The sequence below is a fragment of the Lampris incognitus genome, chromosome 11 (genome assembly GCF_029633865.1).
Source record: "Lampris incognitus isolate fLamInc1 chromosome 11, fLamInc1.hap2, whole genome shotgun sequence".
Lineage (NCBI taxonomy): Eukaryota > Metazoa > Chordata > Actinopteri > Lampriformes > Lampridae > Lampris > Lampris incognitus.
This window is the reverse complement of record NC_079221.1, coordinates 51,686,264-51,700,501: the sequence shown is the minus strand read 5'-3', so window position 1 is coordinate 51,700,501 and position 14,238 is coordinate 51,686,264. Positions and strand designations below refer to the sequence as shown.

The following is a 14,238-nucleotide window of genomic DNA, read 5'->3' as shown; positions in this document are numbered from 1 at the left end:
TCATCTGCGCAGAGATAGACATAAAGTATTAGTTTAGTCTTCTAACAGGTTATGGGCCCAGATAACGTTGGATTATTTAGTAGTTTGATAAAAGAAGTACACGAAGTGTGATAACCTCGGATGGCGGGATGCGCGCAGGTTAAGACGGAGTAGCAAGTTAGCAAGTGTGAAGCTAGTTAGCATCGAGAGAGGCTATCGGGAAGCTAACGGAACGCTAAGCTAAGCTAACGCTACCTAGGGAGATGGAGTGAAAGAAGAGCAGGTGGCCCACATTCAACGGACAGGCCGATGAGTATGAACTGTGGGAAGAGCGAATGCTCTGTTGCATGCGTGGTGTGGGGCTGAAAACCACCATTCTTACCGAGCCCGTGGGACCTTTGACAGTGGAAGAGCAGGCCCTAGACGAGGAGCGGAACGCGGACGCCTACTGCGCATTGGCGCCTTTATTGGACAACACAAGCTTGGGACTGATCTTCAGAGAAACGAAGAACAAAGGTAGAGAGAGTCTACGGGTGTTGCGGGAACATTACATTGGTAAGGGCAGACCCCGGATTGTCACTCTGTATGTAACATTGACTGGGCTAAAGAAAGCTGATAATGAGACGATCACCGAATACATTATCCGAGCTGAACAAATCATTACGGCTCTCAAAGGGGCGGGAGAAGCACCGAGTGAGGGACTAATGATGGCCATGGTGATGAGGGGGTTACCTGAGAGATATAAGCCATTCACTCTAATGGTGACACATGGCGACAGTGAGTTGACATTGGGACAATTTAAGGCCAAATTGAGAAACTTTGAGGCGGCAGAAGATGTAGCTAATGCTACAGCATCGGACGAGACGTCCGAGAGGGTGATGAAGGCCCACGCAGCGCCTAAGAAAAAGCCAGTGAAACGCTGTGAGGGAGATGATGAACAAACGGTGTGCTGGCGATGCGGTGACAAAGGCCATCGGAAAACGGACTGTTCACGCAGCGTGTGGTGCAGCTTCTGCCGGATCAAGGGTCACACGGACAAAGTGTGCAAGAAGAAGGACCGCGCTGATGGAGCCAGGTGTGCACGCGAGCAAGGTGGCGGCGGCGGCGGTGGTCACGGAGCAGGTCGAGGTCAGGGACCGGGGAATGCTGCGGAAGAAGAGAACTACATCTTCAGAGTGCAGGCTGGAGAGACCAGCTCAGCAGGACAAGGACGACGGCAACAGTTCAAACCAGGATTGATTGTGGACTGTGGGGCTTCTTCCCACATAGTCAATGATAAGAAGAAGTTCAAGAGCTTTGACAGCTCGTTCGAGCCAGAGAAACACTGCATGGAGCTGGCGGACGGTAAGCGCACCTTTGGTGTGGTGCAGGGCAGGGGAGATGCTACGGTATGTCTGCTCGACAGTGAGGGGCGACAGTGTAGAGTGACACTGCGGAACGCACTATATATTCCATCGTACCCCCAAGAGCTCTTCTCTGTGAAGTCTGCGACAGCACACGGAGCCAGTGTGTTCTTCGAAGAGGGCAGAGATGCCCTGATGTCACCAGATGGTACCAGGTTTGACATTTTTGTACAGGGGAAAATGTACTATTTGCAAACTGAATGTGTTGTTGAAAAGTGCCATGTGAGCCATGATATAGAAACTTGGCATGAGATAATGGGCCACTGCAACTATGACAATATCATAAAGCTACAGGATATCACTGATGGTATGCATATAAAGGGTAAAGTGTGTAAACCTGACAAAGAGTGTGCAGTATGCACAGAAGGGAAGTTTACCCAAAACAGGAACAGGAAATCTACAGACAAAGCCAAGACACCACTGGAGTTGGTAAACACTGATTTAGCCGGTCCGGTGGCAAACGAGTCCATTAATGGTTTCAGGTACATGCAATCATTTACAGATGTGTGCACAGGGGCAGTGTGTGTTTATTTCTTAAAAACAAAGAGTGACACAGTGCAAGCGACCAAGAAATTTCTGGCAGATGTAGCTCCCTATGGGACAGTGAAATGCATAAGGTCGGATAATGGAACTGAGTTTACAGGCAAGGAGTTTCAAACCGTGTTGAGACGGAATAAAATAAGACATGAGACGTCCTGCCCATACTCTCCCCATCAAAACGGCGTTGCAGAGAGAGAAGGACGCACACTATTCGAGATGGCAAGGTGTATGCTAATAGATAGTGGTCTACCAAAGAGCCTCTGGCATTATGCCGCACAGGAGGTAGCCCACACCAGAAACAGATGCTTCAACAAGCACACAGGCACGGCAATGACAGGAAAAAAGTGCAACGTGGCTAGAATGCAAAAGTTCGGGACAGAATGCTATGCTTACCAGCAGGACAAGGAAAAGTTAGATTCTAGATGTGAGAGGGGGCGTTTTGTAGGACACGACAAGAACAGCCCGGCCTACCTAGTCTACTACCCTGACCAAGAGAAAGTACAGAAACACAGACTAGTTAAATTTGTACACAAGGCAACTAGTGAAAATGAGACTCAGACACCAGGTCTGCACCCAGAAGACTGGGTAAGAGAGAGAAAGTCTGTTGAGACAGCTGCAACTCAGCCTAGAGTACAGACTGATGGTACACAGTCAACACCCGAGGATGATGACGAGGAGCACCCAAGGGTGACGTCACAAGCCTCAGCCAGTGGGAGGTACCCCCAAAGGGAACGCAACCCTCCAAGATACCTGATTGACTATAGTCAGGGCGACAGTGATGACAGCTCACTCACTACTATAGATTATGCATACAGGGCAGTGTGCGGTGTCCCTCTGACCTTTAAAGAGGCCATGGAATCGCCAGAATCAGAAAAGTGGTCCAGGGCAATGGACGAGGAAATGGAGTCTCTAAGAGACAACAAAACATTCACCCTTACGAAATTGCCAGAGGGCAAGAAAACAGTGGGAGGAAGGTGGGTGTATGTGATAAAGACAGATATAGACGGACACGACAAGTACAAGGCTAGATTTGTAGCAAAGGGATATAGCCAGAGAGCTGGGGTGGATTATGGGGAGACATTTTCGCCAACAGCCAACCTAACAAGTGTTCGAGTGCTTCTACAGAAGGCGGCTCAGTATGACTTGATTTTACACCAGATGGATGTAAAGACGGCCTATCTTCATGCCCCCATAGACTATGACATATACATAGAACAACCTGAGGGTTATATTGAGAAGGGAGAAAAACTAGTGTGTAAACTAGAGAAGTCAATCTACGGCCTCAAGCAGTCTGGCCGCAATTGGAACTTACTGTTACACGAGTGTTTGACAGGTGATGGTTTTACACAAAACCAATCAGACCATTGTGTGTACTCCAAGGAGTCAAAGGAAAGGATGTCATTGGTGTATTGCCCTACAGACGAAATGGTTGCAGATGTAATGACGAAGCCCGCATCCAAGGTAAAACTGAAGACATTTGCTAAGGCAATGTTTGGTGTGTGAAATGTGAGTGGTATGGGTTATACCAAGTTTCTTTTCATTTGTTCTATGAATAAGAAAAGGTATACAGTAAGCACATGATTCATAAGTGGGAGTGTTGAGATATGACACCAGTGTATTTGTATGACTATGTGTTACTGTGTACTATTATTTTGTTTACGACTTTGTTTGTCCACAAGTGGGCGGTGTTGTGCTTGCATGCGCGGATTGATTACGTCACTGAGACGCTGTTCATTTTTCTTCTTCTCCCAAAACTACCGAATAAACGAAGGCTGCATTTTTTCCCTCCAGCAGAAGTTCGGTAGTCAGTACGATTCTTTATAACGGTTTAATAATCCACTTCATCTGCGCAGAGATAGACATAAAGTATTAGTCTAGTCTTCTAACAGAGACAAGATTGAGATGGCTTGGACATGTGTGGAGGAGAGATGCTGGGTATACTGGGAGAAGGATGCTGAATATGGAGCTGCCAGGGAAGAGGAGAAGAGGAAGGCCAAAGAGGAGGTTTATGGATGTGGTGAGGGAGGACATGCAGGTGGCTGGTGTGACAGAGGAAGATGTAGAGGACAGGAAGAAATGGAAACAGATGATCCGCTGTGGCGCCCCCTAACGGGAGCAGCCGAAAGTAGTAGTAGTAGTAGTAGTAGTAGTTGTAGTAGTGGTAGTGGCAGTAGTGGTATTAGTAGTGGTAGTAGCAGTAGTAGTGGTAGTAGTGGTTGTAGTAGTAACAGTAGTAGTAGTAGTGGTAGTAGCAGTAGCAGTAGTAGTAGTAGTAGTAGTAGTAGTAGTAGTAGTGGTGGTAGTACCGGTAGCAGTAGTAGTAGTAGTAGTTGTAGTAGCAGTAGTAGTGATAGTGGTACTAGTAGTGTTAGTAGTGGTAGTAGTGGTAGTAGCAGTAGTAGTAGTAGTAGTAGTAGTGGTAGTACCAGTAGCAGTAGTCGTAGTAGTAGTGGTAGTAGCAGTAGTAGAAGTAGTAGTGGTAGTAGTGGTACTAGCAGTAGTAGTGGTAGTGGTAGTAGTAGTGGTAGTAGTATTAGTAGTGGTAGTAGTGGTAGTAGTAGCAGTAGTAGTGGTAGTAGTGGTGGTAGTAGTGGTAGTACTAGTGGTAGTAGTGGTAGTAGCAGTAGCAGTAGCAGTAGTAGTGGTAGTGGTAGTGTAAGGGGTTGAAAATAGCCTCAATGTAAAGTTTATCTTAAAAACTATACCCCCACCCCTATTTTTATATTTAGATCTAACTTAGATACGTAATTGCAATGCAGTAAGGGTGTTTCTCCACCAAGCCAGTAGAGGGCGCTGTAGCGCTTCTGTGGATCCCCGGAGTCAAGCTACTCCAGGCTTCTTAAGCAGCTCAGAATAAACTGGTTCAAGCTGGAGTGAACATGGACTCATGCGTTTCTCTTCTATGATCCACAGTTCATCTACCCAGCTCACCTCACCGGTCCACAGTACCCACTGTCTGTGGATCCTTGCTACCACCCAGATTCCCCTAGGTCTAGGCCGGTAACAGTAGTAGTAGTGATAGTAGCAGTTGTACTATTACTAGTAGTAGTAGTAGTAGTAGTAGCAGTAGTAGTAATAGTAGTAGTAGTAGTAGTAGTAGCAGTAGTAGTAGTAGTAGTAGTAGTAGTAGTAGTAGTAGTGGTAGTAGCAGTAGTAGCAGTAGTAGTAGTGGTAGTAGTAGCAGTAGTGGCAGTAGCAGTAGCAGTAGCAGTGGTAGTGGTAGTGGTAGTAGCAGTAGCAGTAACAGTAGCAGTAGCAGTGGTAGTGGTAGTGGTAGTGGTAGTGGTAGTGGTAGTAGCAGTAGTAGCAGTAGTAGTAGCAGTAGTAGCAGTAGCAGTAGTAGCAGTAGTAGCAGTAGCAGTAGCAGTAGCAGTAGTAGCAGTAGCAGTAGTAGCAGTAGCAGTGGTAGTGGTAGTGGTAGTGGTAGTGGTAGCAGTAATACACATGAATGTGTGTCATACTGTCTGAGTGGTCCGGGTGCAGGCTGCTGACTGTCTATATCAGTCTCTTATCCACAGTTACAGCAGTGGGTTTTACTGTCATTGCATTACTCAGCCATGTTGCAGCACATTGTTAATACACACACATTTACAGTTAAAAGGGTTAACACATGTCCTGGGACTTTCATACTTCTACCAAGGAGAATATCATTTCCTGCTCAGGTGAACCTTCAGACTGAAATATCACCAATAGTCTACCAGATGACATCACAGCAGGTGGATTATTTCAATAGTGGCGGTTATTTCATAAGAGGACTGAAAGTCAATATGATGGCCAGCTGGCGGGGAATATTAGTGTGTAATGTACATACTCAGCACTTCCTGGTTTTGACTGCTGTCAGATTATATAGAGAGACCTTAGAAGAGACATGTTCCTTTGTCACATGACAGATGAGCAGGAGCAAGAGCACAGCAAGATGATAAACTGGTTTATTACTGGATCACCATAAGACCATCTGAAATAAGAGCTCTGTTAGAAAAGCTGCTCAACATTTAAGCGGGTCAAGCTCATTTTAAAGGACAGCTTAAGTCTGTCTGACAGAAGGACAACACTTTTACAGATGCTCCGCTCTAAACCTCACACACACCAAACAATTAGCACCTGTCAACTGTTTGTTTCTCTCCCAAACAGGATTTTATATCATGTTGGAAATAAACTTCTCAGTTCTTTGGTGAAACGTGTCTGAAAGCTGTAATTTCCATAGTCGAGGTTCACTGGTTCCCCCGGTCCAAGAATAGAGATGCACTTCAGAAGGTGTTTGTTTCATGCTCCATATTCAAACTCTGCTGTAGACTACAGGAAGGACTTGTGGGACTTCCTCAAATGGGTGGTGTGCTGCCTCCACCCTGTGGTTTGCATAGTCAAGCTTCACTGCTCCCTGCTGGGGCCAGAATAAGCCCTGTCAACACATATCCATGTCTCAGAGGGACTCTACACCAGGTTTCTAACCCTTCTGTTTCAGCTCATGGTCAACAATATGTGCTCTGTAATGTCCCAGTCCATTTCTAATTGTGTTTTCCAGACCAACCTAGTCCTGCTGCTGCTGCTGCTGCTCTGAAGTATTAGCTTCCCTTCAGGACTTTTGCAGCTGCACTTCTCTTGTTTCCAACTCCAGCAAGGGCTTGTGGGTATATATGGTGAGCACATGCTGATGGGACTAGTTGGTCAGGGCTGTACTCATAGTGAGGCACTCTGGATAAACATGTCAGCTATGACACAAGTGTAAAAGCTCATCTCACTTTATTGTCATTACCGGGATGAACTCTCTACAGCGCAGGTTAGAGTCCCTATCTTGTTACTACAGCAGATTATAAACCCACATTACAGGCCTGCCTGCTGTGGGCTGGCCAGGATTTGTAAATTATTTAAAGGGGTTTTATTTCAGCTTCAGCTGGTGCCACAGTTTGTAAATTCACGACAAACCAACAAATACAAAACTGGATCATTTGACAAAAACTTTATTAACTTCTGAGCAGCAGACAAGCAGGAATACATTCAGCAACAGAAACCAACAGTAGAAGCAACAGATGAACTTAACCAAAGTGCCCCTCCCCCCAAACTCACCCCTACACACTTAACTACAACACACCTAAGCACGCACATGTTAGAAACTGCAAGGGGGCTTTTGTGTTCACATCCCTGCCTCATTTTTATTCATCTCTTTTTATAAACCCATGCATTTGAGGGAAGGTTGCTTCCAGCCAGTAGGGGGCGTTTCTCTAGCCGCTGCACTGTGTCCTCCTGAGCTCGGTGGACTGCCTGCGGCCATCGTGGGCCACCAAGCAGGTGTAGAGGTCTCCTTCATCCCAGCTGGCTTTGCTGAGGGTCAGGATGCTGCTGCGGCTGTACCCAGTGCTGCTCCACACCTCTTGTCCCGTCAGGACGCCCGCCGTCACCTCCCTCCCATCCTTCTGCCAAGTCACCAGCGCTCCTTTTGGGGAGTAGCTGCTCAGCAGACAGGACAGCGTGGCCGAGCCCTTGGACAACTCCTCAGAAGAGGGGGGGAGCAGGGAGAGGGTGGGTTTGACTGAGACCCCTGCTGTAAAGAGAGACACAACTGAATACACCGACTTGCTGAACTATGTGTTACTGAGAGCACTGCAGCACCACCACTACTCACCAGGACCATGTTAATGCTACTGTGCTGTGTGAATAAGCACATGCAGCATCAGTGTGTCATGTTGTAGTCTTTGTTTCCATGTGTTTATGTGTGCAGTGTGTTTTCCATAATCTATTTGTACAGTAGTCTATGTGTGTTTCCTTTAATCTGCCGTCTCTACTGTACCTGCAGGACCACAGTTGAAAATGTGTGATGCTGCTAAACTGCCACATTTACACAAATGTGTATCAATGTGCCCTGTCTGTGTGTAACTAAAGGCAACAAACTAAACTAATACTCACAATTTACATGACTTTTTACAACCTTAACAGTAAATAAAGGATGAAATAAACAATATGCCATAGGCTGTAAATCACCAGTTAAATATCCTGCAAGTTTACAATAAAATTAGTTTTAAAAGCCGTTTTCAGGTGTGCGTATATGAATGTGTGTGGCACATAAAGTGAATATGAATGAGCTCATTTCTCAGACTGCCAGTGATTTAGCAGATTATAAATGTGTAAGTTAAACACGGCTTTACATGGGACTGTACACTGTGTGCAGCCTCTATTCAACATGTTCAGTGTGAGTAAAGCTCATTTAACCACCGTTGTACCTGCAGCTGATTTACACTGCTGCGGTGCAATCCTCATGCAACAATTTCTGCAGCTTTTACTGATACAAGACACCTAAAATATACACGGGTTAGAGACCAAACGTCGAATAAAAAGCTCAGTGTTGAAGATTGTGATTTCAGTTTGTCTTGTAAGATTTCCAAACTGACAGCATTGTTCAGGCTTTAACCAATGGTCGACTAAAGCTGTAATGTCAAGTTATGTGACGATGCTACGGCATACTGATGTTGTTAGAATAACATGGACTACTTTACAATATTCAGCCATTGCCTTTCCACCCTGGAGTCCTGTTAAATGTCACGACTGACTCCAAATGAATCATTAAACAAATCAAAATCTAGTTTTGTTTTCCCAAACCAACACTCGACATACGTAGCAACACGTTGTGAGAAGCAGCTAATGTAGAAAATGACTACGGACACACAAATGTACAAGAGAAATCACTTACATGAGACGATGACCTCAGTGCCGCCACCAAAAGTGCTCCACAGTGATAGAGCCTGGTTAAGACGCCGTACAAAAACCTCCTTTCCACTTGACACACCTCGATGGCTGCTGCTCAACACGCTCACGTGCCGCAGCTCAGCCTTATTAGTGTATATGGCAGGAAGTTTTAGCTTTTAACCCCTCTGTTTTTACTCCAGCTCCACCACTTAGCCATTTCCTTATCAGAAACTGGATGACAACCAGCCTACTTATAATCCCACTGTACATCACAAGTATCCAGGCAAAATACCAAACTCATGATATCCACATTCTATTTTAACTATCCTGTCTATCAAGTTATATTCTAAATGATACTTTAACTATCCTGTCTATCAAAAGTTATATTTCAAATGATATTTTAAGTATCCTGTCTATCAACAGTTATATTCTAAATGATATTTTAACCATCCTGTATATCAAAAGTCATATTCTAAATGATATTTTAAGTATCCTGTCTATCAAAAGTTATATTCTAAATTAAGTATCCTGTCTATCAAAAGTTATATTTTAAATTATCTTTTAAGTATCCTGTCTATCAAGTCATATTCTAAATGATATTTTAACTATCCTGTCTATCAAAAGTTATATTTTAAATGATATTTTAACTATCCTGTCTATCAAAAGTTATATTCTAAATGATATTTTAACTATCCTGTCTATCAAAAGTTATATTCTAAATTAACTATCCTGTCTATCAAAAGTTATATTCTAAATTAACTATCCTGTCTATCAAAAGTCATATTCTAAATGATATTTTAACTATCCTGTTTATCAAAAGTCATATTCTAAATTATATTTTAACTATCCTGTCTATCAAAAGTCATATTCTAAATGATATTTTAACTATCCAGTCTATCAAAAGTTATATTCTAAATGATATTTTTACTATCCTGTCTATCAAAAGTTATATTCTGAATGATATTTTAACTATCCTGTCAATCATAAGTTATATTTTAAATGATATTTTAACTATCCTGTCTATCAAACGTTATATTCTAAATGATATTTTAACTATCCAGTCTATCAAAGTCATATTCTAAATGATATTTTAACTGTCCTGTCTATCAAAAGTTATATTTTAAATGATATGTTAACTATCCTGTCTATCAAAAGTCATATTCTAAATGATATTTTAACTATCCTGTCTATCAAAAGTTATATTTTAAATGATATTTTAACTATCCTGTATATCAAAAGTTATATTCTAAATGATATTTTAACTATCCTGTCAATCAAAAGTTATATTCTATATTATATTTTCACTATCCTGTCTATCAAAAGTTATATTCTAAATTAACTATCCTGTCTATCAAAATGTATATTCTAAATGATATTTTAACTATCCTGTTTATCAAAATTTATAATCTAAGTGATATTTTAACTATCCTGTCTATCAAAAGTTATATTATAAATGATATTTTAACTATCCTGTCCATCAAAAGTTATATTTTAAATGATATTTTAACTATCCTGTCTATCAAAAGTTATATTCTAAGTGATATTTTAACTATCCTGTCTATCAAAAGTTATATTTTAAATGATATTTTAACTATCCTGTCTATCAAAAGTTATATTCTAAATGATATTTTAACTATCCTGTCTTTCAAAAGTTATATTTTAAATGATATTTTAACTATCCTGTCTATCAAAAGTTATATTCTAGATGATATTTTAACTATCCTGTCTTTCAAAAGTTATATTTTAAATGATATTTTTACTAGTTAAAATGTAATTTTGCACATCAACAATTCAAATCTTGACATCAAATTAAATCCTAACTACTGAGGATTACAACTTTCCCCCATTCATTTCAGTGAGAACTGGAATTTAAATTAGTGGGATAATAAGTAGTTTAAGTGCCAATCGTTGAAATATTTTTTTTTTTTGCAATATCAACATTTGGAACATAATTGTTGATATCAAAAACGAAATGTCTGACATCAACAACTGAACCTCTTATATCAACAACTGGTGTTTCAACTACTTAAAAGAGAATTAAAACTACTTAAAATTCAATTTCTGATATGAAAATTGGATATTTTAACAAGTAAAAAATGAATTGGTGATGATAATAAAGGACATTAAAAGCTGGAACAGCTTGCCATATTGTCCTCCATGGATATCCTGTGGCCAAAATGTTGATCCAGTCCCCACAGGGATTTCTGTTTTCTTGTCCATTCAGACTTTGCATTTTTCCTTTGTCCGACTGCATGGTCCTCTGTAGTGTGCCCCCTGTAGGCAATAGATGTCCTGTGTGAATCCCTACACATCAACTGTTAATGCTGTGTAGAGTTCCCTGTGTTTTAACTGTATCCTTTCAAGATGCATGTGTCATAAATGTCCGAAATACCAAAGATGAAGATCAAAAAAGGTCCATAAATTGACACCACGTATGGAAGAAAAGGAACGGGTTCATATGGTGCTACTGACATGTCACCTGAGAACAGGACCTGTTCAAGTCTTGTTGGGGTCCTAAGCAGAATTTGATTTGCCCTCCTGGTGTCCAAGCAGCACTTTGTTAATCGTAGGACTTCACAGTCTAAGAGGCAGCTTAGTTGTCTTATACCTTAGGTGGTCCTGCCTACATGGCAGATGTTTGTACAGCCTTCTATCACTGTGTGGTTGCTCAGCCATGAACACAGATATCACTCTGACAGTAGGAAATCCCTGCATCCTCAGCCTGGACTGCTGTGACAGTCAGGGTGAAGTCACTCCCAGATCCGCCGGCGCTGAACCGAGAGGGACTTCCTGCCAGGAGAGTGGTCCCTGTGCCAGTCAAGGCTTTGCGGACTGTTCCAGGTTGTTGGTAGTACCAGGCTTGACATTGTTGGGTACGTTGAAGGTATATGGCGGGTTAGCCTACTTGTATATTTGTAGCTCATCTCCTGAATCAGTGGAGACACATTTCAGGCAGTCTGGTTAATGTGACAAGTCACTGTTTCATCTAGAAATGTCTTCTGATGGGTCCTGTTCAGCTGTTACAGACACCTTGTCTTTCATCAGAGGAAGGTCTTTGTGCAGGTCTTCATCACTGTGTGAGTGGTGAGACTTCATGTTGCTGACAGTAGTAAACTCCTGTGTCTACTGTCTGGATGTTACTGATGGTGATTCTGAAATCATAACCGTTGCCACTGCTGCTGTAACCACCTGAAATAAAACCCCAATAGAAATTAGTAATGAATCTGGGAGCTTCTCCTGGTTTCTGATGATACCGGGCTAAGTCATTACCAATGGCTCCACTGGCTGATGGAGACAGGACCTCCTGTCTGGACTGAGACAGACTCTGGAGTCTGGGTCAGTAAAGTGTCTCCTTTACACCCTGAAACAAAACACATGGAGCTTTTACTATTATTTTATTCATAAATCATATCAGTCATGTTTATTATGTCACATGGGAGGACAGTGAAATAAAGACATAAAATAAACAACTCATGTGCTATGCAGCATTGTTGAACGACAACAACACAGTGGATGCAAAGGACAGCTAACTTAGTTGTCTCAGTAGGGTACCAAATGGGACAGCTATGCCACCAGCTGAATAAAGAAGCCCATAGCAGTATAGTAATAAGAAATAAAACACAATCAATAGTGATACTATGGCAGGATGAGGAAAAACACAGGAGACCAAGGCGAGTTTGATGTTTATTCCTCAACTCCAAAAACCAACTGCAGCAGGAACAACCCTGCACCAGAGAGCCCGGGAACGTAAACCACGCCCACGCAGCCCCCCTCGAACACCCAGAAGGGATTCCTGGATAGAAAATTAGTGTCTCACTGGAGGCTTAAGCAGCCTGCCATAACGGCTGCGCCGTCCCTCAGCCGAAACAGTAGGTGAAACACAGTCCAAAGCCGGCTGAGAAGCAGAACGCTGAACCCGTGAAGATACTGCCGGGGTCCTGGAAGGAGGACGACCCCGACGGGGAACCTGGGCCGGAAACACAACTTCGCCTGCCACCCTGTGCGCGGGTTTAAGCCTATCAAGCGTGACACAGTCCCTACGCCCACCCATATCCAGCACAAAACCCTTAGGACCCGTCTCAAGAACCCGAAATGGGCCATCGTATGGGGGTTGGAGGGGCGAGCGGTGAGCATCATGCCGTACAAAACAAAACGAGCCGACATGAGCTCCGCAGGCACGAACGACCGCGGAAAACAGTGGTGAACGGGGCCTGGAACCCGAGTGCTGTTGGACAAAAAAGGATAAACGGCCGGACGGGGTCGAGGAGCGGAACTCCCAGGCAAAAATTCCCCAGGGACGCGGAGCGGCTGACCGAGCACCAGTTCAGCGGGGGAAGCGTCGAGGTCCTCCTTAGGAGCCGAGCGCAACCCGAGCAAAACCCAAGGTAAACGATCCACCCAGTTACCATCCGAGAGCGCAGCGCACAGAGCTGCCTTGAGCGACCGGTGAAAACGTTCACACAAGCCGTTAGCCTGAGGGTGGTACGTGGTAGTGCGGTGTACCTGCACACCCAAGGATCGCGCAAGTGCCGAACAGAGCTCTGACACGAACTGGGGGCCCCTGTCTGAGGTGATATCTGACGGAGTGCCGAAACGGGCGACCCAGGAGGAAAGAAAAGCGCGTGCAACATCCGGGGATGTTGTGGAGGACAGAGGGACAACCTCTGGCCACCTGGTGGTCTGATCTACCATTGTGAGCAGGTGCGTAAAACCTGTGAAGAAGGTAGAGGGCCCACCAGGTCCACATGCACGTGGTCGAAACGTCTGGCCAGGATCGGAAACGGTTCGAGGGGCGATTTAGTGTGCTGGTGGACCTTAGCGCGCTGGCACGCTACACATGCAGCTGCCCACCCCTTGACGTCCTTGCGGAGGCCAGGCCAGACGAACTTGGAACCGACCAACTTCACCGACGCCCGAACTCCAGGGTGCGAGAGGGAGTGAATCGAATCGAAAACTCGACGGCGCCAGGCCACTGGAACAACGGGGCGGGGACGGCCGGTGGATACATCACAGAGGAGGGGAGGACTGCCTTCCTGCATCACAGCGTCCTCTAGCTTGAGACCGGTACGCGTTGACCTAAGGGCAAGGACGTCCGGGTCGCTGGGCTGGTCGGCAGCCATAGCGGAGAAATCCACACCGAGGTGCACAGGACACACAAGCACACGCGACAGACAATCAGCAACAGGGTTGGACTTCCCGGCCACATGCTGAATGTCCGTTGTGAACTCGAAGATTGCCGCTAGGTGGCGCTGCTGACGAGCAGACCACGGCTCAGTCACCTTGGACATGGCGAAAGTCAGCGGCTTATGATCCACATAAGCCGTGAATGGGCGACCCTCCAGCAGGGAGCGGAAATGTCGGGTTGCAAGGTGCAGTGCCAGCAACTCCCGGTCAAAAACGCTGTACTTGCGCTCGCTGTCCCGCAGTTTGCGGCTAAAAAATGCGAGTGGCTGCCACGCATTCGCCACACGCTGTTCAACCACAGCCCCCACGGCTATGTCAGACGCATCGGTTGTCAAAGCTATGGACGCCGTGGGTGTGGGATGGGCGAGGAGGGCAGCGTTAGCCAGGGCGCACTTAGCTCCGTCAAAGGCCTGGACCCGTTCGGGAGTCCAGTCGACAGGGTCGTTAGCCTTCT

The 14,238-nt window shown here is 44.6% G+C and overlaps 1 protein-coding gene across 1 annotated transcript; it reads right to left on the bottom strand.

Annotated features, from left to right (window-relative positions):
* Positions 1-6,957: 6,957 nt before the first annotated feature.
* On the bottom strand, positions 6,958-11,696 carry LOC130120411 (immunoglobulin lambda-1 light chain-like). The gene is made up of 5 exons (XM_056288949.1): positions 11,625-11,696; positions 11,506-11,527; positions 11,281-11,459; positions 8,605-8,656; positions 6,958-7,461 (listed from the first exon to the last, which is right to left on the bottom strand). Exons 1-5 carry the CDS (start codon positions 11,694-11,696, stop codon positions 7,142-7,144), a joined length of 645 nt encoding a protein of 214 aa, XP_056144924.1. The 3' UTR covers positions 6,958-7,141.
* Positions 11,697-14,238: the final 2,542 nt, after the last annotated feature.

Coding starts and splice junctions, on each gene's coding strand:
- LOC130120411 (XM_056288949.1), bottom strand. CDS start 11,696: ATGAAGTCTCACCACTCACACAGTGATGAAGACCTGCACAAAGACCTT. Junction 8,657..11,280: donor ACTGTCAGAGTGATATCTGT/GTTCATGGCTGA, acceptor CGTCTTAACCAG/GCTCTATCACTGTGGAGCAC. Junction 7,462..8,604: donor CACTGAGGTCATCGTCTCAT/GTAAGTGATTTC, acceptor CTCTCTTTACAG/CAGGGGTCTCAGTCAAACCC.